Source organism: Schistocerca gregaria, chromosome 4, assembly GCF_023897955.1.
Source record: "Schistocerca gregaria isolate iqSchGreg1 chromosome 4, iqSchGreg1.2, whole genome shotgun sequence".
NCBI lineage: Eukaryota > Metazoa > Arthropoda > Insecta > Orthoptera > Acrididae > Schistocerca > Schistocerca gregaria.
Window position 1 is genome coordinate 256,108,943 of NC_064923.1, and position 23,382 is coordinate 256,132,324.

General features: G+C 37.6%; 1 protein-coding gene across 4 annotated transcripts in view; it reads right to left on the reverse strand.

Annotated features, from left to right (window-relative positions):
- LOC126267028 (uncharacterized) overlaps positions 1 to 23,382 on the reverse strand; it is a 117,011-nt gene that overhangs the window by 45,967 nt on the left and 47,662 nt on the right. For all 4 annotated transcript variants that reach the window (XM_049971807.1, XM_049971809.1, XM_049971808.1 and 1 more), the window contains exons 5-6: positions 13,319 to 13,727; positions 11,648 to 11,749 (exon numbers count right to left, since the gene is read on the reverse strand). In XM_049971807.1, the coding sequence (XP_049827764.1) occupies positions 11,648 to 11,749; positions 13,319 to 13,727 (511 nt within the window). The remainder of the gene's footprint in view (positions 1 to 11,647; positions 11,750 to 13,318; positions 13,728 to 23,382) is intronic.

Consider the following 23,382-nt stretch of genomic DNA (forward strand, 5'->3'; position numbering starts at 1 on the left):
AATAATGCAACGTGTCACATAGCTTTCAGTGTAGGTGTGTGGTTCGAAGAGCACCAGGATGAGTTTAACATACTCCCCAGATTTAAATCCAATTGACAATCTGTGGTACCATCTCAATCACGCTGTTCGCACCACAGATCATCTAAGAAACCTAGTGCAGCTGGCCACAATGCTGGAGTCAGCATGGCTCCACATCCCTGTCGATACATTTCATGACCTCACTGACACACTTCCTGCATGTCTCACAGCAATCCACACTGCAAAAGGTGATTTTTCAGACTTTTGACAGGTGTTCATGTTAATGTGACTGGACAGTGTAATAATAATAATAATAATAATAATAATAATAAAATATTAACAGTAGAAAGAATGAACTGAGTCACAGGAACCAAACTGACTCTTCATGTCATTAACAGAACAGAAACAAGACAAAATAACAATGACTGAACTAGAAGAATTTGAATTCGAGCCTGAGACCATCACAGAAGTAATAGAGTATTATCTAGTAATAGATTATTATCTCGCACAAATGTTTGTGTTCCACTCAGATATTGCCAGTAAATTACTTTGTTAACAACAAATACCTTCTTTAATTCAGTCATTATGTTTAGTTTTCTTCCATTATTGTGTTCATCATGTAAGTTTTCTCATTAAGTTTCTATACTGTCATGACAATGGATGTGATAATTCCATATATGCCCATTACATCTACACTACAGTCATGAAGCAACACAAATATATCTATGCCCTATTTGGAAGCCTTTAAAATTCAATAGGATGATCAACACAATGGTCTCATAATACTTCCAGGGATGATGCAGTACTAGTAGGAAATAAAATACAATATGTGTAGTTACATTTAAATAAGACAGCAAACTTTGATAACAAGGTGTTCATGCCAGGTTTTTATATTAATTTGTCCTACATATAGACTGCTGAAAGTCATAATGTATTGATTTGTATTATTATTAATTTTTCTAATGCTGCTGCAGAACTAAAATTAGAGTTACATGAATAAAAGGTTTTATCATTCACCTATATTAATTTAGAAAATAAAACAATGCTGATAATCCAAATGACATATCTACCTTGTCACAAATAAAGTCACAGGTTTAGCCTCCAAATAAGAAGTTTAAGTTACTAAGGAATTTCTTGTACATACCAAAAAACAAGAAATTGGACATAGTGTAATCTGAACAACTGGAACACACAATTATAGAGTGGGATATGCTGGTGTGATATCACAGTTCAGTGCTGCCATTAAAATATACTTTTTGTCAGTAATTAATACTCTAAAAACCTTGAACAAATGAATTTAAATGAAATACAACAGGTATCTCACAAGCATCAGTTGCATTTCCAAGCCATAACTGGAGCTATGGGCGACTGTTATAATCATCTCTTAGGAGACTCAACTGTCTTCTTGAAGCTGTGTGTCGTGTATCTATCCAAGTAATTCATATTGTACTTCCCTTGGGCCAATTCTAGACCACATAGAACTTACAACAATCTTTTTTTCTTCTTCTTATCTTCCATGAACTTCTTCATGCAATGATTGATGGCCTGCCTCTGTTCATTAGATATCACTATCCCAGGTTGTGGCTTTTGTTGTCAGGCAGGAAACTTTGCAGTACTGATCAATAGTCTGAAATTTTTCCTGTCTTGTATGGTGTATTCTGTGATGTTAAGTTTTCTCAAACCCGTTCTGTCTCTTCAAGCCACCTCATACAGATTTTTAATTTGTAAATAAACGGAAAATTTTCTTGGTTAGTCTATTGTTCCTCATTCTGTGAATATGCCCACAAAACTTTAATCTCCTCTTTCTTCTTGTCTGTGTGACTGTTGCTATGTTTCTTTATAAATCTTCATTTGTCCTCTTCATCCAGTTGTTACGTTGCTCTTTTGTAGTCCCTTATTTTTCCCGTGTACTTTCCTTTCTTTCTTTTCCAGTTCTTGTTCACCTCCTTAATTCAGTGTAAGTGATTCATATCCCTACAGTGCTTCTGGTTTAATTATTGCTGCCTAGTGTCTTATTTTTGCCTGGAACAATACTGATCTTTTATTACATCAGTTCTGGGCAAGTTTGTATGCTAATTCCACTTTTAATTTTTCATTTGTTGTAATGTTATCTAATCCATTCTCCCAAATACTTGAAATTGTCAACTCTTTTAATGTTTTCGTGTTGTGTTTGTATATATTTTCTCTGTTGTGCTTATGCACAATGTAACCTGTTTTCTCATATCATATTTGTAATCCAGTTTTAACTGCAGTTTTGTGAAGTGTTTCTGTCATTATGTTTGCATTTGTTTTGCCCTTAGAGATTGTTGCAAGATTGTTGGCAAAAGTGAAACATTTTACCTTGAATCTGCTTCTTCCTAGACCCAGATGAATTCCTTCAATGTTTTTCTCTTGTAATTCATTATCACACTTTCTCATGACTGCATCTTACACCAAGTTGAAAAGAAAGGGTGAGAGCCCACTGCCCTGCCCAACACCTATGTTAATTTAAAAGGATTCAGAAATTTTCCTAGCACTTTAATAATCAGTTGGAAAGAAATTTTGGTACCCACTTGTCAATACTTACTATTACTATAAATGTTAAACAAGTCCTTATTACATTTGTTACTGTACACAATGCCCACTGAATCTATCAATGGTAGTATGGAATCACAATTTCACTATTTATTTTGGTAGCATATATCATTTGATCATATTTATAATGTCACTAGTGTCTTCTTCATTTCCTGCCACTGAGAAAAATCCAGAGAGAAATATACTGTCAGCTTTTATGCTAACACTTTGGACTCCACTTGCTTGTTGAATGGTCTACATTAGGCAATAGACAGTACTCCTCAGCTGCTTCATAAAAGTATTTTTCTGTAATGCCACTCTCCTTTAACATACACAGATATCAGTTGTTTCCTTTTTTTCCTAAAATAACTGGCGGGAGTTCTCTATTTGACACACATTTAAAAATCCTTTTATCAAAATATGTAGAAAAGCAACATAACTGCCCTGGAAGTCTGCTACCTTTCATGTTATTACTCTTTTACTATTTTAAGTACACATTCTTCCACAAATAACGACACAGGCACCCAAATTAACCCATCTGCAGTTGCAGCAACACGGATGTTTATAAGTGGTTGCTCAGGCTGACAAGAATGGGCAAAGGAGGGTGCAGAGGTGGGAGCGAGGGTGGGAGGGGAGAAACGATTGCAGTAACTGAAAAGGACTAAGGTGTCCATGGCAATGTATGTTAATGGGAAGCATGAGAGGGATGGACATGTGACTATCAGTAGCAAGAGCAAACTGAGTACAATAAAAAATGGCAATCTTAAAGTAGAGAGGGAGGTGGGAGGATGAGTGGGCAGATAAATGTAAGGGAAAAGGTAAGTACAAGGACTGAACACAGGATGAGTGAGGTAAAAAATGAGAGAGGATTAAAGGATACAGTGAGGGTACGGGTAAATTAGTGGGAACGGAACTAGTCGAGTTTTAGTATGGCGAAGGGGATGCAGAGTGAGGGTGGGGGTTGGGGGGAATGGAGAATGTGCTGAATGGATAGTTCGTACCTGCATTGTTCAGAAGATCTGCTCCCAAGAGGAATTACTGAAGCAGCTGTCAAAATTATAGGTATTGTGGAGGTCTCCAACTTCTCAACACCACTGCTTACAAACTTTACCATGATGATTCCATTTCAGAAATCCAACATGATTTCCCCCCCCCCCCCCCCCCCCCCCCCCAAGAACCATGCACCTTGCCATTTGTGGGGAGGCTTGCGAGCCTCAGCAATACAGATGGCTGTACCATAGGGCAGCCACAACGGAGGGGTATCTGTTGAGAGGCCAGACAAATGTGTGGTTCCTGCACAGGGGCAGCAGCCTTTTCAGTAGTTGCAGGGGGAACGGTCTACATGATTGACTGATCTGGCCTTGTAACACTAACCAAAACGGCCTTGCTGCGAACAGCTGAAAGTAAAGGGAAACTACAGCTGTAATTTTTCCCGAGAGCATGCAGCTTTACTGTATGGTTAAATGACGATGGTGTCCTTTTGGGTACAATGTTCTGTAGGTAAAATAGTCCCCCCTTCGGATCTCCAGGCGGGGTCTACTCAAGAGGACATCATTATCAGGAAAGAAAACTGGCGTTCTATGGATCGGAGCGTGGAATGTCAGATCCCTTAATCGGCCAGGTAGGTTAGAAAATTTAAAAAGGGAAATGGATAGGTTAAAGTTATATATAGTGGGAATTAGTGAAGTTCGGTGGCAGGAGGAACAAGACTTTTGTTCAGGTGAATACAGGGTTATAAATACAAAATCAAATAGGGGTAATGCAGGAGTAGGTTTAATAATGAATAAAAAATCGGAGTGCGGGTAAGCTACTTCAAACAGCATAGTGAACACATTATTGTGGCCAAGATAGACACAAAGCCCATGCCTACTACAGTAGTACAAGTTTATATGCCAACTAGCTCTGAAGATGATGAAGAAATTGATGAAATGTATGATGAGATAAAAGACGAAAATTTAATAGTCGTGGGTGACTGGAATTCGAGAGTAGGAAAAGGAAGAGAAGGAAACATAGTAGGTAAATATAGATTGGGGATAAGAAATGAAAGAGGAAGCTGCCTGGTAGAGTTTTGCTCAGATCATAACTTAATCATAGCTAACATTTGGTTTAAGAATCATGAAAGAAGGTTGTATACATGGCAGAATCCTGGAGATACTAGAAGGTAACAAATAGATTATATAATGGTATGACAGCGATTTAGGAACCAGATTTTAAAGTGTAAGACATTTCCAGGCGCAGTTATGGACTCTGACCACAATTTATTGGTTATGAACAGTAGATTAAAACTGAAGAATCTGCAGAAAGGTGGGGATCTAAGGAGATGGGACCTGGATAAACTGACTGAATCAGAGGTTGTACAGAGTTTCAGGGAGAGCATAAGGGAACAATTGACAGGAATGGGGGAAAGAAGTACAGTAGAAGATGAATGGGTAGCTCTGAGGAAAGAAATAGTGAAGGCAGCAGAGGATCAAGTAGGTAAAAAGACGAGGGCTAGTAGAAATCCTTGGGTAACAGAAGAGATACTGAATTTAATTGATGAAAGGAGAAAACACAAAAATGCAGTAAGTGAAACACAAACGTCTCAAAAATGAGATAGACAGGAAGTGCAAATTGGCTAAGCAGGGATGGCTAGAGGACAAATGTAAGGATGTACAGGCTTAGCTCAGTAGGGGTAAGATAGATACTGCCTTCAGGAAAATTAAAAAGACCTTTGGAGAAAAGAGAGCCACTTTTATGAATATCAGATGGAAACCCAGTCCTAAGAAAAGAAGAGAAAGCAGAAAGGTGGAAGGAGTATATAGAGGGTCTATACAAGGGCGATGTACTCGAGGACAATATTATGGAAATGGAAGAGGATGTAGATGAAGATGAAATGGGAGATACGATACTGCGTGAAGAATTTGACAGAGCGCTGAAAGACCTGAGTCGAAACAAGGCCCCCGGAGTAGACAACATTCCATTGGAACTACTGACGGCCTTGGGAGAGCCAGTCCTGACAAAACTCTACCATCTGGTGACCAAGATGTATGAGACAGGCGAAATACCCTCAGACTTCAAGAAGAATATAATAATTCCAATCCCAAAGAAAGCAGGTGTTGACAGATGTGAAATCAGTTTAATAAATCACAGCTGCAAAATATTAACACGAATTCTTTACAGACGAATGGAAAAACTGGTAGAAGCCGACCTCGGGGAAGATCAGTTTGGATTCCGTAGAAATATTGGAACATGTGAGGCAATACTGACCTTACGACTTATCTTAGAAGAAAGATTAAGGAAAGGCAAACATATGTTTCTAGCATTTGTAGACTTAGAGAAAGCTTTTGACAATGTTGACTGGCATACTCTCTTTCAAATTCTAAAGGTGGCAGGGGTAAAATACAGGGAGCAAAAGGCTATTTACAATTTGTACAGAAACCAGATGGCAGTTATAAGAGTCGATGGGCACGAAAGGGAAGAAGTGGTTTGGAAGGGAGTGAGACAGGGTTGTAGCCTCGCCCCAATATTATTCGATCTGTATATTGAGCGAGCAGTAAAGGAAACAAAAGAAAAATTTGGAGTAGGAATTAAAATCCATGAAGAAGAAATAAAAACTTTGAGGTTTGCCGATGACATTGTAATTCTGTCAGAGGCAGCAAAGGACTTGGAAGAGCAGTTGAAGGGAATGGACAGTGTCTTGAAAGGAGGATATAAAATGAACATCAACAAAAGCAAAACGAGAATAATGGAATGTAGTCAAATTAAGTCGGGTGATGCCGAGGGAATTAGATTAGGAAATGAGACACTTAAAGTAGTAAAGGAGTTTTGCTATTTGGGGAGCAAAATAACTGACGATGGTTGAAGTAGAGAAGATATAAAATGTTGACTGGCAATGGCAAGGAAAGCGTTTCTGAAGAAGAGAAATTTGTTAACATCGAGTATAGATTTAAGTGTCAGGAAGTCATTTCTGAAAGTATTTGTGTGGCGTGTAGCCATGTATGGAAGTGAGACATGGAGGATAAATAGTTTGGACAAGAAGAGAATAGAAGCTTTCGAAATATGGTGCTACAGAAGAAAGCTGAAGATTAGATGGTTAGATCACATAACTAATGATGAAGTATTGAATAGAATTGGGGAGAAGAGGATTTTGTGGCACAACTTGACAAAATGAAGGGACCAGTTAGTAGGGCATGTTCTGAGGCATCAAGGGATCACTAATTTAGCATTGCAGGGCAGCATGGAGGGTAAAAATCATAGAGGGAGACCAAGAGATGAATACACTAAGCAGATTCAGAAGGATGTAGGTTGCAGTAAGTACTGGGAGATGATGGAGCTTGCACAGGATAGGGTAGCATGGAGAGCTGCATCAAGCCAGTCTCAGGACTGAAGACAACAACAACAACAACAACAACAGCAAAAACAACAACATGATCCTCAGCTGATCTTCAATCCCACAGAACTTGTCTGCTGAATCCATCTCCCTCTTTTCATTGGCAACACTATGTACATCCATCTTTTAACTGCTCACCAAGCTTCATAAACCCAACTCCAATGCCTCCCTCATACTTGCCCAACATGGCTAAATACAATACTACTACAAAAGATCATCTGTCTTTGATGACCTGCATTTCCAGTTAAGTATCTGCACTGGACCTTCCTACATCAAGGACATTAATCACTTTGTACACTACCTTCCTATAGTTCTTTCCCTGTTAGCACCACACTCCTTGTTTATCACTGTAGATTCTATGCCTCTGTACACCAACAACCTCTATGTACATGGCTTTGCTGTCATAGAACACTTCCTTTCCCACTACTCTACTGATGCCAAACCCACCACCTCCTTCCTAAATCCTTTGGCCAACCATATTCTGAGATATCCAATTTTTCTATCAGAACTTCGTCCTGTACTTCCAAATCTACTTCTCCCAGTATTTCTCAACTCAATGAGCTCTATTCCTAGATGTTGACACACACTCTAAGATCTCTTTTTTTATAAATGTCAGCTGTACTTCATTAAAAACTCTCTCCCCTGTAGCTTTGGCATCGGTGGGTTCAGCATATGCAGTGGGAAACAAATACCTATCACAATACAGCTGCAACCTTGTCCAGGCACTTATTGTCCTGCCTAGCTAGGGCAATAACAGAATTCCCATGTCATTTATTCCTGTGAGACCAATAAAGCCATCACCGTTGTGAAGCAGCTACAAACCAATACTCTTTTTTATCATGCAATGATACTGAAGGCTTGAGAAACTTGACTACACCCTTCACCACAAAGCTGACTCTTCCCCCCTCATGTCCCACCCACCCAAAACTGTACCATCACCCAAGTAGTATTCCATTACCCAAAAACCTATGCAGTATCCTACACCATCACTATGCAAGTCCTATTTCCAATCCTGCATCCCACAGGTCACTTCCCCATGGATAATATTGTTGTGAGACCTAACCTGTACATCCCACTTCACCTCTTCTGCAGTTCACACACAGGTATTTCCTATCAAATAAAAGGTAGGACCATGCATAAAAGCATCCATGTGGATCATTTACTGTGCAGAATTCTTATTCATTATGATGACTACTAACCAGTCATATTTGCATGACTGGCCACTATCCAACTGGATCACCAAATTGCTCAACATGTTGCGATCGACACAACATTGCTGACCACTGCATAGCACAGATCAGTTGGTTCTTCCCCACTCCTAGCACCAGCACCTCACATTAGGTCGGTACATTTGAACGCATGAATAGATATTGTTCGGACAGTGTGTACTTCAATCAGGAAGAGTGTGACAGCTCAAAGCAATATGTTGTGTGTGGTTAGGACCAAAGAGAACTAAACACAATTCTGCTACTCATTCCACCTTTCAAAGCGTCCAGCCCATACCCAAAGAAGGTACAGTGAATTAAGATAAGGAGATCAGAAAAAGAAATGTGTAAGCAACAGTTTCCTCTGTCTGTAGGCATAAACAATATTCAGAATAAAGGATATCACAATCTTGAAAGCTTTGTGCAAGTCCTAGGCAGAGCTTGTTGTACATTTCGAAGATGGGACTGCATCTTAGGAAACAAGCCAGAAGTTAGTGATGAAATTAAAATAATTGAAAAGCCACGATTGCTTCAGTCGTTTATTAGATGAGCGGTTTCAGCACTCTGAAGGAGCCATCATCAGATCTGTGAAGGTATAACATAACAGGTTTGAGGGAGGGCTTACATGAGTTAACTATATACATTACAATTATTACAGAATCACATACCTGAAATGTGGACTAACATTTATAAAACCATATGGACATCATGGCATATGAGGCAGACCATCTGATAAAATCATTGTCACAACCAATAAAAAATAATAAAAAACTGCTCTCATGGTCGTTCTTTCCATAAAATATAAAACTGAAGTCACCAGATAAAACTACCACTGCTCGCCTATTGGTGTGACAATGATTTTATCAGATGGTCTGCCTCATATGCCATGATGTCCATACAGTTTTATAAATGTTAATCCACGTTTCAGGTATGTGGTTCTGTAATAATTGTAATGTATATAGTTAACTCATGTAAGCCCTCCCTCAAACCAGTTATGTTATACCCTCACAGTTCTGATGATGGCACCTTCAGAGTGCTGAAACCGGTCATCTAATAAACAATTGAAGCGATCGTGGCTTTTTAATTATTTTAAAAACAGAGCGATTGCCCCACGACACACCATGTGTTCACTGCATTAGTGATGAAATGTTTTAAGCATCTATTATTCTGCATTGGAGATTCCACCTAATAGCAATTACACAAATTTAAACACTAATTTAACACAAAATAACCATGAAATACCGAAATACTATTGCACAGTAGATATGGAATTAACTGACCACAGGGAAATACTCAGTGCACTTTAACAGTAGTCCGAAAGTGATTAAAACTCATTGATATGTCTTAAATAAACATATATGACACTATACCTTAGATTAGAAGTATTCCTATTACTAGCCACACTGTATACCAAATATGACTTTTTAAGAAAAGTCTGCAAAATATGGAACAGCAGTTGGCAACAGGTGATGCTGACTGACTGCATAAAACTGTGGGACAAATGGGAGAATGGCATTTGATACATACCATAATTATGTTAGTTATATAAAGGGATGTGGTGCCATAATGAAATTTAATTCTGTAGGATATGATACAGGCAAAAGTGCAGTTAAATTTTGCTGTACTATCAGTTTCTGTCATAGCCACTACCTTGAAAATAGGAACATATTCTGAAAGTACTGTAAACAGTGTGTGGCAATCATGAGTGTAAATACCATTTCTGCTCCTTTCAATTGCAGCAATTTAAACTGTGCTATCAGGTCCAAACCTAACCTCCACATCCACACTCATTAGATAGTCCAAAAATCCCACCAAAAGTAGATGGCAATGATGACTGTAAATGTCATTGTTGCTCATTTTACTCACAGCAATTTAACCTGTGCTGTTAGGTCCAAACCTAGCTATCACTTAAGAATTTGCTATAAATTCTGAATAAAACACTGTGCCACACACATCTTGATATGGCATATCTGCAAATAAAAGTTATTACCTTTATTTCACTAAATAATATCCCAATAAATACCACCCAGTTAATATATTAGCTGCAAGATGCACCACATTACCGATGGTTTAATACCACTCGTACACTATCCGGAAATGTGCTAGCACAACCCGTTTTACTGTTATTAAGTTTCCTTTTACTAAATTTCCCCAAAGAAGATCAATTCTTAAGTTAAACCAACAACAACAATTCTAATAGCGCTACATATATACATGCATCACCGTAGAGCACCTAAAATATTTTACAGAACTAGGAACAGTTAAATAAGAGCATGGCTATAAAAAAAGAGAACTTACATTGTAATAAACATAATAGATGAAGGGCTTTCACAGGCATCAGTTGGAAAGGCAATGAAGTAAGTATCAAAATTTGGGCATACGGGAGATGGGATATAATCCATTGAATTTAACCAATGACATCAGAAGTTACCACAGATGATGAATTTCAAAGATTTAAAACCATAGATGAATATTAAGAAAGAAATGATTGTGGTACAGAGAAAACAGATCATGGGCATTTATCATGTACATCCATATTTCCAATGTAATGTTGCATATCACTTTTTTCACAGTAGAAAATCCTAGTATCCTACTCTTCAGTTGACCTACATAGGTCAATGAAAGCAAAAGAAGCAACATTTGTAATACTGGCATAGAGTACCTCAGTTGACATATATACAAATTTTACATAAGTTGGTTTTTTCACTTTCGCTAGTTCTAGTATCATCTGAAGAATAGGATACTAACAGTAGCGAAGATGAAAAAGAGACAAATGTAAAATTTGTATCCTATCTTTCAGTTGGTCAACTGAAGAATAGGATACTAGTACTAGCACAGGTAAAAAAAGCGACAACCATAAAATTTGTATCCAGTACTTCAGTTGATTTATGTGGCTCAGCTGAAGAATAGGACACAACCTTTGTAGTTCAACTGAGGTACAGGATGCCAGTATTATGAACGTCATTTTTATTGCTTTCAATAGTACTAGTATCCTGTTCTTCAGCTGACCTACATAGTATAAGATATGACCCAATTGCAGAGGAAACAGTAGTTCAAATGAATCATTATCAGATAAAGGTATAATTCAAAACATACATGCAGATGATGTAAGATTACTATGAGCGACAAAAAGTGTACGCAATGTCTGTCTCCTAATAACAATTTCATTCATTTATTTCTATTTACAATTATGATGCTTCACCACAGTAGATAACCAATGTATTATCTACGGCTCATAATAAGCCAATTACTATCTATGAGTAAAATATGATGTCATTGGTCAAAGCCGATGAGTTGTAACTCATTCTTCAGTTTACCCCGAACTTTCAAATGTTTATTCCACAGTACACAATATCAGTTTCCATGAGAACTGTAGAACTCTTTGCTATTTTGTCACATGGAATACTAAAATAGTAATAATATATCTTATGCTGAGAAAGTTGGAGGCTGCTTATTTTACTTCTACAAACCATGGATATGCATCATATGTGGGCTAACCTACCGTTGGAGTTTGGGCAGCATTTAGTACCTGGGATTCTTGAGCAAGGCACTCCTCAATCTCAGTTTGTCTATTTCTTAATGCTTGTAGTGCAAGGGGATGGACCTGTAAAGATTCTTAGTTTTGAAATTGCTAGTAAGTGGAAGATAAAATCACATATCAGAGCACAGAACTTTAAATATTAACTGATTCAGCAAAGATTATCTGTGCAAGTTTGCAGCAGTTGAAAATAAGTTACTTGATTTGTTATTTCTTAGTGATTTTTTTTTTATGTTCTATTATCTTCGGTTCACTGCATCCCTGTACCTTTTTGTAACACATAAGAAGTTGATAATGTGCAACAATACTTACAGTTACATTTAAACACCTGCAGACTGCTGGTAAAATATTTAATTTAAATTCTTACACAACTAATAAAACATTTACAAGTGAAAACAGAGTATTAGAGAAGTCAGCATTAATATCATTGGAGACAAAGAACAAACATCATTTACTAGCTGCAAGTGTGCATGTGTAGCAGTTGATGAGCAGTGAGCAATGTTATTGTAACTAAGCAAAAGTTTAAGGAAGGACAACCATTCACAGCACAATGAGAAATGGATAGTCACATAGAAATGAAGTTGAATATTACCACACAGGTTTTGACCTTTTATTCTTCTTTAGAGAGACAGATATTACATACAAATGCGTGCACACACACACAGCTACATGCAATTGGGGCAACTTTGATTCTTGGGCCAGTTAGGTGAGTTGAACATAAAGATAGGGAGGGTCAATATGAAGGTTAAGGAGGAGAAAGGGCTGAAGTATGAGAACAGAGACGTTTTTCCTCTTTAGGCTTATTATCTGTATACAGTGTATGTGCAGTAACAAAAAATCCATTTCTGAATACGCAGAACACCTTGCTAAGGGTATTTTAACAAACATAATCCTGGAAAACTGGTAAAAAATAAGAGATCCTATGACATAATATTTCATTCTCTTAATAGTCCACAACCAAGCAGAAAGGAGCACCAGCCATTCACATAATACCACTCTGTACTGAAACAGGTCCACCAGGGTTCTGACTACCTTTCACTGCACCCCAAAAAGCAGTTCTTTTCAAAATCCTTCTTACCCCCCTAAAATTGGTATTCCATAGTTCAATGACTTTAGAAAAATATTCTAGTCCATCCTTATGCCGTGTCTGCCTTCAGAATCTTACCATAATATGGTATGTCCTGTGTACCCATGCAGTCCATTTCAGCTGTGTCACTGCCACCTACTATTCCATTATGGGTACAGGCATCTCTGAATACAGCCAAGCCTTATATAAACATCACTGTCTGACAATCCAATTTTATGGAACACTTCTCAGCAAACATCAATGGCTGCTTCAAACAGATGCCAGCTGGATTCTCCCATCTAACACTAGCTTGCCTGGATTTCACAGATGCAAATTGTCACCCTGACGTTTAATTTTGTTCAGCAAGTCTCTGTCCTCGGTCACTGGTAGCACCTGTCCTCCACTTGTTTCTCTTTCCTTCCTAATATCCTACTGACAATTCCCCTTTCTACTAGACAAGTTTCATACTTCCACTCAAATTACGTGAACAGCTAAATAAGAGCACTGCTATGACAAAAAGATAATATACATTCATTGAACATAATGGATGAAATGTTTTCAACACAAACCTCTTTCTCAGGAGCAAGAATATTGTATGTCTTCTTATCACCAACATTTCTGTTACTATCATTCCATCCAAAGTCAGTGAACACTGGTTGCTTCTGTTCCATGTAGGATTTGCGCCTAGTTCGTGACAACACAGAAAAACGTGGGCTTGGAGATCTTGATCTTCTGCATGGAGATGCGCTTCTAATTTTATCATAAGATCTTTGTAAAGAAGCACTCACTGGCCGCATATGTTTTGCAGTTTCAGGATCATCCGATTCTTTAACTGCTTTAGTTGGTTTATTGAATTCTGGTGAAAGAAAAGATGAACTTGATTTCTTCTGACTTCTTTCATATTTAACCTTTGTTTCTTCTGTGTTTGAAGCAACTGTGCTAAATTTCTTGTCTTTGAACTCCTTGTCGATTAATACACTTAAAAGAGAATTAAGAAAAACTGTGAAAGATTTTTGTTTTAATGACTTGGCTTCTAGCAGATATCTATGTTCCAAAATGTATGACCAAAGATGAAAGCTGAGCACAATGTACACCTTTGAAATGACTAATAAATATGAAAACTAATACTTGTATTTATTTCTGTAGCAGGGTGAAACGATAATTAAACAAAACATATACACAAGATTGGGATTTGACTCTGGACTCTTGTTTTTACTAAGTAAGGTTCTTACCTAAGAACTCATTCTCATATGTCCCAAGACCAATTTCAAAGCTCCAAATTAGCAGTACCCCTCACCCACTTTAAGCACCAAAGAGGCTCTCCTGTAGTGGACATGAAAGGATGGGGCAAGAGTGCAAATGTCATTTCTGTACACTATTTTAATCTGCCAGTGAATTTCAGCATGAAAACTAATAGCAAGAGAGAACGATTCCATGCAGATTGTTATATGCAGTGCGAAGGTAACAATCAGTAAACCATAGTGACAGCTAAAAGCTACTTTAAGACTACGTTAAAATGCTTAGAAGGGCATCTGCCACCATCACCTCATTTTAAAAGCAGTGCAATTTATGAAACTTTATATGTAACTAGATATAGATAATCTGGGTAATGAACTGTTCTGATCTCCATGTATGTATTTTGACACTACAGTTTTTAGTCTATGCTAGATGACTGCATTACATAGGTTTTGTTAATGAACAGGAGCTCTAGAAGTGAGTATTTCATTAACTGGCATGTCTTAATCTATACTCAATTTCTATTACCAATGGAACCCTGGGACAATGACAAAGAATGTCAATATCAGGAGATGCCATAACCAGAGGATAAACTGTGCAAATGATGAAAAATCAGTGAAAAAAAAGTTGCAGTAGGGCCTGTAATTCATTGTGATCATAATCTTCCATTGTTGATAGTGTTATGCTGTGAAGCTGCTACAGATGAAGACTATTCAAACATGAACGGACTACCAGTGAAAATAAGGGCTGAAATAACAGACATCACAGAAATTTATAGATGACTTGAGCTCCAGGATAGGGACAAAATTGATTTACTTGTGCCAAATTCCGGGTTTGTGGAGAAGAATGAAACAAGTAAACAGGTAACTCAACTGTGATCTCAAGAAAGCTACTGGAAATACATGGAAAATGAACAGGATCAGGTACAATTGAATGGAAAGCAGTGAAAATACTCTAGCAAAAAAGAGGTACAGAAATATAGTACAATGAGGTTGGACTGGATAGCCACAAAAATCATGAGCAGTATCACTAAGGAGATGGACAGAAAAATTTCATGGTGGAGCACAAAAATAGTTAGAGGAAGATGCAATAATTAAAAAAAGCTTCAAGAGGGACAGTTAAGGAAATATGGAAATTAAAATTTCAACTGCTGAAAAAAGTAAAGATTCCAAAAACACAAGTAATTTGTCAGTTTAAACAGGACAGCAGCTTTAAAAAGAGGATGCTTTGCTAGAGAAATCGAACAGAAAAAATGTGTACATGAGAGTGTTAAATAAGTCCAGTACATATAAAAATCTGTTGGAAGACATTACAGAAGAAATGAGGTGCAAGGTTTTAAAATGAGGAAGAATTTCTTAATGTAAATCAGAGGCAATTTAATATAAAAGGGAGCTTGCAACATTGTCTGCTGGAAGTCAGTTATAAGTTACCATAGTGTTTACCAAGTCCAGCAGTTCACGCCACTGGATTGTATCCTCCCTACAGCTTTCATAAAACAGTTTTGCTTTGCCCCACTGAGCTTTTGGGAAAGAAAAGTGAGGCAAATGTGTGGAATATCAAACTAGCAAAAGATTGCAACAACAGCCAACATTTTGAATAAATGTTACTTGCAAACCAAGCAAATTTCAAGCTCAAGAAGAAGACACCAAGTAGAAAATAAACAGATGGAAGTCTGACAAACAGAAGATAAAGAAGAGATAGAATACTAGTAAGGAAAGAAGAAGAAGAAGAAGAAGAAGAAGAAGAAGAAGAAGATGATGATGATGATGAAGAAGAGGAAGGAGAGGAAGTAGATGAAGTTATATACAAGAGAAGATAAATCAAGAGAAGGGGGATAAAAAGAGGAAGAAGCAAGGTGCAGGTAGAAAGGCAGCAGAAACGTAAGAGTAAAGACAGTGCAAGAATGGAAGTTCAGAAGAAAGCAAAAAATAAGAAAAGCTGAGGAAGAAGACACCTACTGAACAAACTGAGAGTACATAGCATCTCAGATGCTTTATGTCTAAGATCCACTTGGTACACATCATTTGAAAAATATTAACGCATATTTACAAGTCTCAATAGAATTAAAGGTCGGTCAGTATACCAATGAACAAAACTGAAAAATGCAGTGTAATTTTGGAAACTGTTAACTGTTACACTGTGTAAATAAAACTGTACACCATGACAGAATTGGAAAATGCGGATGATAGGATTGTTTATGTATTTAATTTTAAATTGGTTCAAATGGCTCTGAGCACTATGGGACTTAACTTCTGAGGCCATCAGTCCCCTAGAACTCAGAACAACTTAAACCTAACTAACCTAAGGACAGCACACACATCCATGCCCGAGGCAGGATTCGAACCTGCGACCATAACAGTAGCGCGGTAATTTTAAATTACCTAGAACATGTAGCAGTATATAGGCACTGAACAACACAAAGTAGAAACTACCGAAAGCAATTCATGGTCTAATAAAGAAAATGTTGGTGCCACAGACAAAGAAGAATGGAGGAAGTTCAGGGTTTAATGGTCTATTGCTGACATGGACATTAGAGATGGAACACATGCTGAAATTGAGGAAAGAAATCAGTTATGTCCTTGCCTTAAACAATTTAGGGAAACCATAGAAAAACTACACCTTAATGTCTGGATGGGAATTTGAACTGCACTCCTCTTAAACGCAAGTGTCACTTGGTGCGATTGATATAGCCACAATTCTGCTGCACCGCAGCTTCCTTTGAAAAGTACTGAAATCTATGACACTTCATGTGTAAGTAAATGTAAATACTTTCAAGGTGTAGGAAGAATGTAACAATTCCAATTTCAAAGAGGGGAGGTGCTGACTGATGTGATTATTATATAACAAACAGTTCAGTAATACAATGTTGCAAAATACTGGCACAAAATATTTATAGATGAATAGACAGACTGGTAGAAGCCAACCTTAGGGATGATTAGTTTTGGTTCCAAGGTAATGCAGCAATATGTGAAGCAATACTGATCCTATGACTTATTTTAGAAGATAGACTCAATAATATGGCAAACCTACATTTATGATATTTGTAAATTTATACAGAACTTCTGACACTGTTGACTGGAAGACATTCTTTGAAATTCTTGAGGAATTAGGAATAAAATGCAGTGAAAGATAATTACAATTTGTAAAGATGGCAGACTGCAGTCATAAGCCTTGAAAGACATGAAAGAGAAGCTGTAGGTAAGAAGACAGTGAGACTTTTTTGTAGCTTACACCCCATGATATTCAATATGTAACTGCGCAAGCAATAAAGTAAACTAAAGAGAAATTTGAAAAGGGAATTAAAGTTTGGGAAGATGAAATGAAAACTTTGAAGTTTGCTATTTCAATTCTATTAAAGACATCAAAGGACGTGGAATATCCATAAGCAGAATGGAAAGTGTCTTTAAAATTGGTTATGAGCCATTCTGCCCACAATCCAAAGAAAAATAGTCACCTTGTCCAAGAAATTGCCATATGTAGCAACTGTCCTCCTGTCAAATCACTGTACTGCATAGTACATACCTAACAATGATTAGGGTAATATCCACATTTTACATGGCCACTCCATTTGATGGAACTCACTCATATTCCTTTCAACTGGATCTGTCCAGTCATTGTTTTTTTGAAGAGGCAACTTGGGTTTTGTATCTGCCCCAGCTATCCAAGCTGTCATGTCTCAAAATAATACAAACTCTGCTCTCTGTCTTGGAGAACAGAATTCACTTGTCACCTCCACCCCCACCCCTCCCCCCTTGTCATTCGCGCCAAATTGAGAAATTGGTTGGAAATTGTTGCACTAACAGTGGGAAAAAAAATTACATTGTCGACCATTGGGGACTCTACTGAATCCTGTGTGTAGGCACCCTCAGTATTGCAATGGATCTGTACCATACTATAGTCTGTTTAAAATTACTTGATAGTTTACATCTGTCTCTTGGTACTGCAGAGTTGCCACATTGGCTATCAATTGGTTAAAGACAACACACAACCACAGCAGATCACTTCACAAGCGCTGAAATGCTTTTCATGTAACATAGTTTAATGTTGAAAGCTGCTGCCATCAGGCATAGTGGGAACATGAGATGTTCTGTCCACAGCTGATTTTAAATGGCCAATGACTTAACTGTGGTAGACAACATGTTTTGTAGCATTGAATTTACACTCATGTCATAACCTAACCACAACCTCTTGATGTGCAATGCATGAGGGTGGTTTGAAAAGTTCTCAGAATCACCACGAGAGGTCAGTGCTAGCGCAACGAGTTGTTCACGTGATATTCATTGGACTGTTGCCTATAAACATGTGCCACATCAGTGTTCTTGCAGGAGAGCTGTTGCGTTTATGTGGGTCTGTTGTAGTTCCCGCATAGTGATTTGCGAAGATGGAAAAAAATAGAGATTTAAGCAGTGATAAGTACTTCATAAAGAAAGGTATGAAAGCACACGGCATTCATGCCAATTTCCAGAATACACTAGGGGCTCTGCTTCTTCATATTCAACTGTTGCCAAGTGGAAAAATGAATTTAAATTTGGTTGGAAGAGCTTAGATGATGATCCGTGCAGTGGTTGGCCAGGATGGGTCTCAACTCCAGAAATCATTGCAAAAGTGCACAAAATGGTCATGGAGGATCGCCGACTGAAAGTGCATAAAATTGCTCACACTTACCAGATGTCATCTGAAAAGGGTCACATTTTAACTGTAGAATTAGAAATGAAAAAATTATATGCAAGACAGGTGCCGCGACTCTTGATGCTGGATCAAAAACGCATGAGAATGGACATATCAGAACAATGTTTGGCCCATTTTAGGAGAAACGAACAAGATTTTTTGTGCCGGTTTGTGACCACAGATGAAACTTGGGTGCATTACTATACCCCAGAGACAAAACAACAGTCAAAGCAGTGGAAACATGCTATTCTCTGCCACCAAAGAAAACAAAGACGACTCCTTCAGCAGGAAAGGTCATGGCATCAGTGTTCTGGGATGCAAAAGGGATTCTGTCTGTAGATTATCTCCCCGCTGGGCAATCAAATACTTGAGAATACTATACTAACCTTCTGGACAAGTTTCAACAAAAGATATGCGAAAAAAGGCCAGGTTTTGCAAGGAAGAAAGTCATCTTCCATCAAAACAATGCCTGCCCACACACATGTGCCATCGCCATGGCAAAATTACATGAACTAAGGGATGAATTTTTGCCACACCCACCGTATTCACCTGATATGGCTCTGTCAGACTTCGATCTCTTCCCAAAATTGAAAATTTTTCTTGATGGACAAAGATTCACTTCAAACGTAGAACTGATAGCCAGAGTTGACAACTATTTTGCAAGCCTGGAGGAAACTAACTTTGAGGTGGTATCAAGGCACTGGAACATCATTGAACCAAGTGCATTAATCTACAAGGAGACTACATTGAAAAATAAAAAAAAGTTTCAGTGATGTTTCACCGCCAATCTGCAGCACAACTATTAATCATGCTCACTTTGCCCACTGTGATTAAAACTGACCTTTATAAGCAAAATCAAGACAGAGAAAATTAAGTTTCAGTGCTAAAAGTAAACTGAAAAATCTTATTTTTGCTATAAGAGCTGACATGATGAGCAGTCCTGGTTGAAACTTGTTTGAAGGTTATATGTAACAAAGGCAGATTCCAGACAACAACAAAAAGAATGATAAGAAAAAATAAAGAAGTCAATACGATGATGAAAATGATGGGACAGAAGGTTAAAAATTTAAAAAATATATATTTCGTTTCCACCATGTGGTATGAGGTTTACCTCCTGTAAGCCGATCTCTTGTGATGGTAATAACTGAATACGAATAGCCAAATCATGTCTTATGCAAAAGAATCCAGCAGTCTTTGGCTAGTGGATTGTACAAAATGTGAGTTATTTCATTGCCATACTTTTGTTTGTGTTGCTTAGGGTGTGTTTATTATGTCAGACGAAATACGAAACCATCTAAAATGCCATAGTTTACAAAAATGATTTAAAAAGTCTTGTAAACAGAAAAGGGAAATTTATATTATAGCTAGAAGAAGTGATGATTCAGAAACAGTCACTGCTGCACTGTATTAAGAAAAGTTGTTAAAAAGTCCAGAAGTGTGTGCACTGTGTCTGATATTAGCACCACTGATAATGCAATTAAAATAATTTGCAATATTGTTAAAAGGGAAACAGGGCAACTGAGAGCACAGAAAGACTATTTCTATCAGACTCAATGAAAAGTTTGTTAACAAAAAGAAGTGGAAAATATTTTAATAATAATATTGTAAGTGCTGTTTAAGACTTTCCCAATGTAGTAACTGCTTCACTGGTTCACAGGCTGTGTGTCGGATAACGTTGTGGAAACTGTACAATATTTCAACAAGACAGCTGCTCATCATCTTCAGGTGCTTACTGACGGGTTGCAGCAATGGCTCATGTTCTTGTCCTCATCTACCATGTTTCTCACTGCACTCTGTCCGAGTCTTCCCTCTATTCTTCACTCATTCCTTCATTCCAACAATATATCTCTCAGTCTTCTTCTAAAATTCTTGTCATTTTACAAGCCTGTCTCTGTATCCTCCAAACTCACATTCTTTTAATGTACCCATACCATCTCAATTTTGTCTTTTCTATGGTCACTTGCATGGGTTTCACTTTCACTTTTTCTCTGCATCTGTTTCACTTTCACTTTTTCTCTCATCGTCTCATTCCTTACTCTATCCATTCTAATAAGTCATATTTTGATTTTTCGAAATTTCATCTAACAAGTTCGTGTCTTACTCAACTGCCTTTTCTACAGTACCAATATTTCTGATGCCTACATGTGTACCAGAGAATAATATATTTGGTGTAACATTTACTTACTTTTTGGCAATACATCCTTGTTTCATACCAGACATCTTATACTCCACAGGGGTCCCACGTAACTGCCTTCGCCTTTCACTAATCCCCTTATCGTTCCTCCCACTGTCTTCTAGTACACTTCCCAGGTACATGAAACTTTCCACTTTTTAAGTACTTGCCCACTAATACTTCTATCCACTGCTACTCTCATTTTATTGCTAATCACCACTATCACTTCACAGCTCTCTGTGTTAAATTTTAATCCTTACTGTCTCACCTCTTTCTCCTGTGCATTTATCCATTCTTGTGCTTCTCCTGCTTCCACTGTGCCACACTATTAAATCATACGCAAAGAGCACTGCTTTCATATTTTCATCTCCTATTCGCACTGTCATCCCTGCCTTTCTCTCTTTCATAATGGCGATGGAAAGTAGCAGGGATGTTGCAGCCACTTACATCAGCCCATTTTTCCGTCAATCAGCCTTCCATTACCCTTTTTCTGTCAGGTTTCCCAGCTCTTGCTTCTTCTCATACTATCATACGTCTTCTCAATGTCCAGGAAAACCTTATTAAACTCTTACCACATTCATGATGTTTCTCTAGGAGATGCCTTTTATTAAGTATCAGATCCATTTTCCAGTCTTCAGGAGTCCTTTCTTTCCATACTATTTTCATGACCCTATTGAGCCAATGCACTCCAGCAAAGCCAGCTGCCCTCACCATCTCCATATTTGTTTCATCAAATCCAGGCACTTTTCCTCTTTTCATGGTTTCTAGCATTTCCTATATTTCTGTCCTGGTTAGGTCCAGAGTGGCATCCTTTACATTCCCAGGCTCCTCCATTTTCTCTCCCATATTTCCATTGGGATTTATTAACTCTTCAAAATGTTTCTTCCGCATCTCCTTGATTTCCTGTACATTTTTAACTTCTTTTCCTTCTTTACTGATCATCCTGATATTTTTCATCGCGGTTCTCCTGTTTGCATAACCATTCCTTCGAGGACTTTTTTACTTCCCTCACTGTCGTCTTCTATCATTTTTAAGCACTTCCCCATTTATTTTTCTCTTCTCACCTACCATCCTGCTCTTAATCACTTTCTTCTTCTCAGTGTATTACTTCCTTCCTTCCTCTGTTCTCTCCTGAAAGCATACAAGGAATGCTCCTTTTTCTTCGCAGCTTCCTCCCTTATTGTATTATTCCACAAGTGCGCTTCTTTTCCACTTTCAAGTGGAGCTGTTGGATTATTTCAACAACCAAAGCAACAACATCATACAAATTTCCCTTTAGTTATGAATTATTTTATTATGTTTGGTGCAGTCTAATTGGATCTCAACTAAATTGCACATTCTTAGTACTCAGGAGGGTTTACAAGTTCGTTCGCTGTGTTTATATTTTTGAACGGAAAAAAATCATTTTTCTTACTATATGGCATTTTATCTAATCAATAAGTCTATTTTGTTAAACCTTCTTTGGTGTCATTCACATTACTTTATAGTATACATTTCTGACTCTGCATTTTCTTAAATGATCAATTTGATGTTTGTCTTAACAAACTCTTTTACTTTTGCTTTGACATCCTGGCTTGGTAATGCCTCAGAAGTCACAGAGGAAAGGCTATTGTGTCTCAATGACACAATAGCTGGAGATGATAAAGAACTGTCATTCTGAAATGTCAAATCAGTGCAGCAATACATGTTGTGATCTATTTGTGAGCTACTAGTTGTTTGAGATCTGAATCACTTGCAACTGTAAATGAAATTGCATAGAGGAAACATTGTGATTATAACACAGAAGAGTTATTGCAAAACTGATTATATCATTTTAGTAGCTTGAATAGATCAGAGCTTTCAGCACTTGCCCATTGCAGAAGGTGAAGAAATCTCAACTCATGATCTAATGGCACTGCCTAGCAGATCCAATTTACCAAATAATTTCAAGAATGGTGATTGAAAAGTATTAGTAACATACAAGTTGGCACACATATCAACTAGGTGACAGATCGTGCATGGAGTGGAACACATCATAATCCACTACAATTCAACATATCATATATCATCGTCTGAAGACTAGGTAGCTGTCTGTTTCAACTTGTGAACAACTTTCAACATGTAAAAAAAAAAAAAAAATTATGTGTAACAAAAGCAAGATGTCAGATTATCATTCTCAGTACACAAACATTAAGCTTCATAAGCAGGAATAAAAACTTTGTGCTGAGCAGTAACACGTATTTGGGGAGGGGGGGACAAACTGAGATACAGAAGACAGGGGTGTCTTTTACTTTCAGACGAGAATGAACATGCTGCTGATAGAAGTGAAGATGTGTGTAGACTGCCAAGATACAGGACTTTCAAATTGTATTTTAACCAAAATAAACTGTGAGTGAGGCATTTAATAAACCATTTTCCTGCCTGGAAGTTTCACAAACGGCAGGAATTATGCAATAAAAACTAAATAATTAATGGAAAATCTCATATAAAGATGTGAAACAATTACTAACAAAGAGATAGAGGGGCTGGCCAGTACTTACCTCAGCTCAGTACAGCCGATAGAGACACAAAAAACAA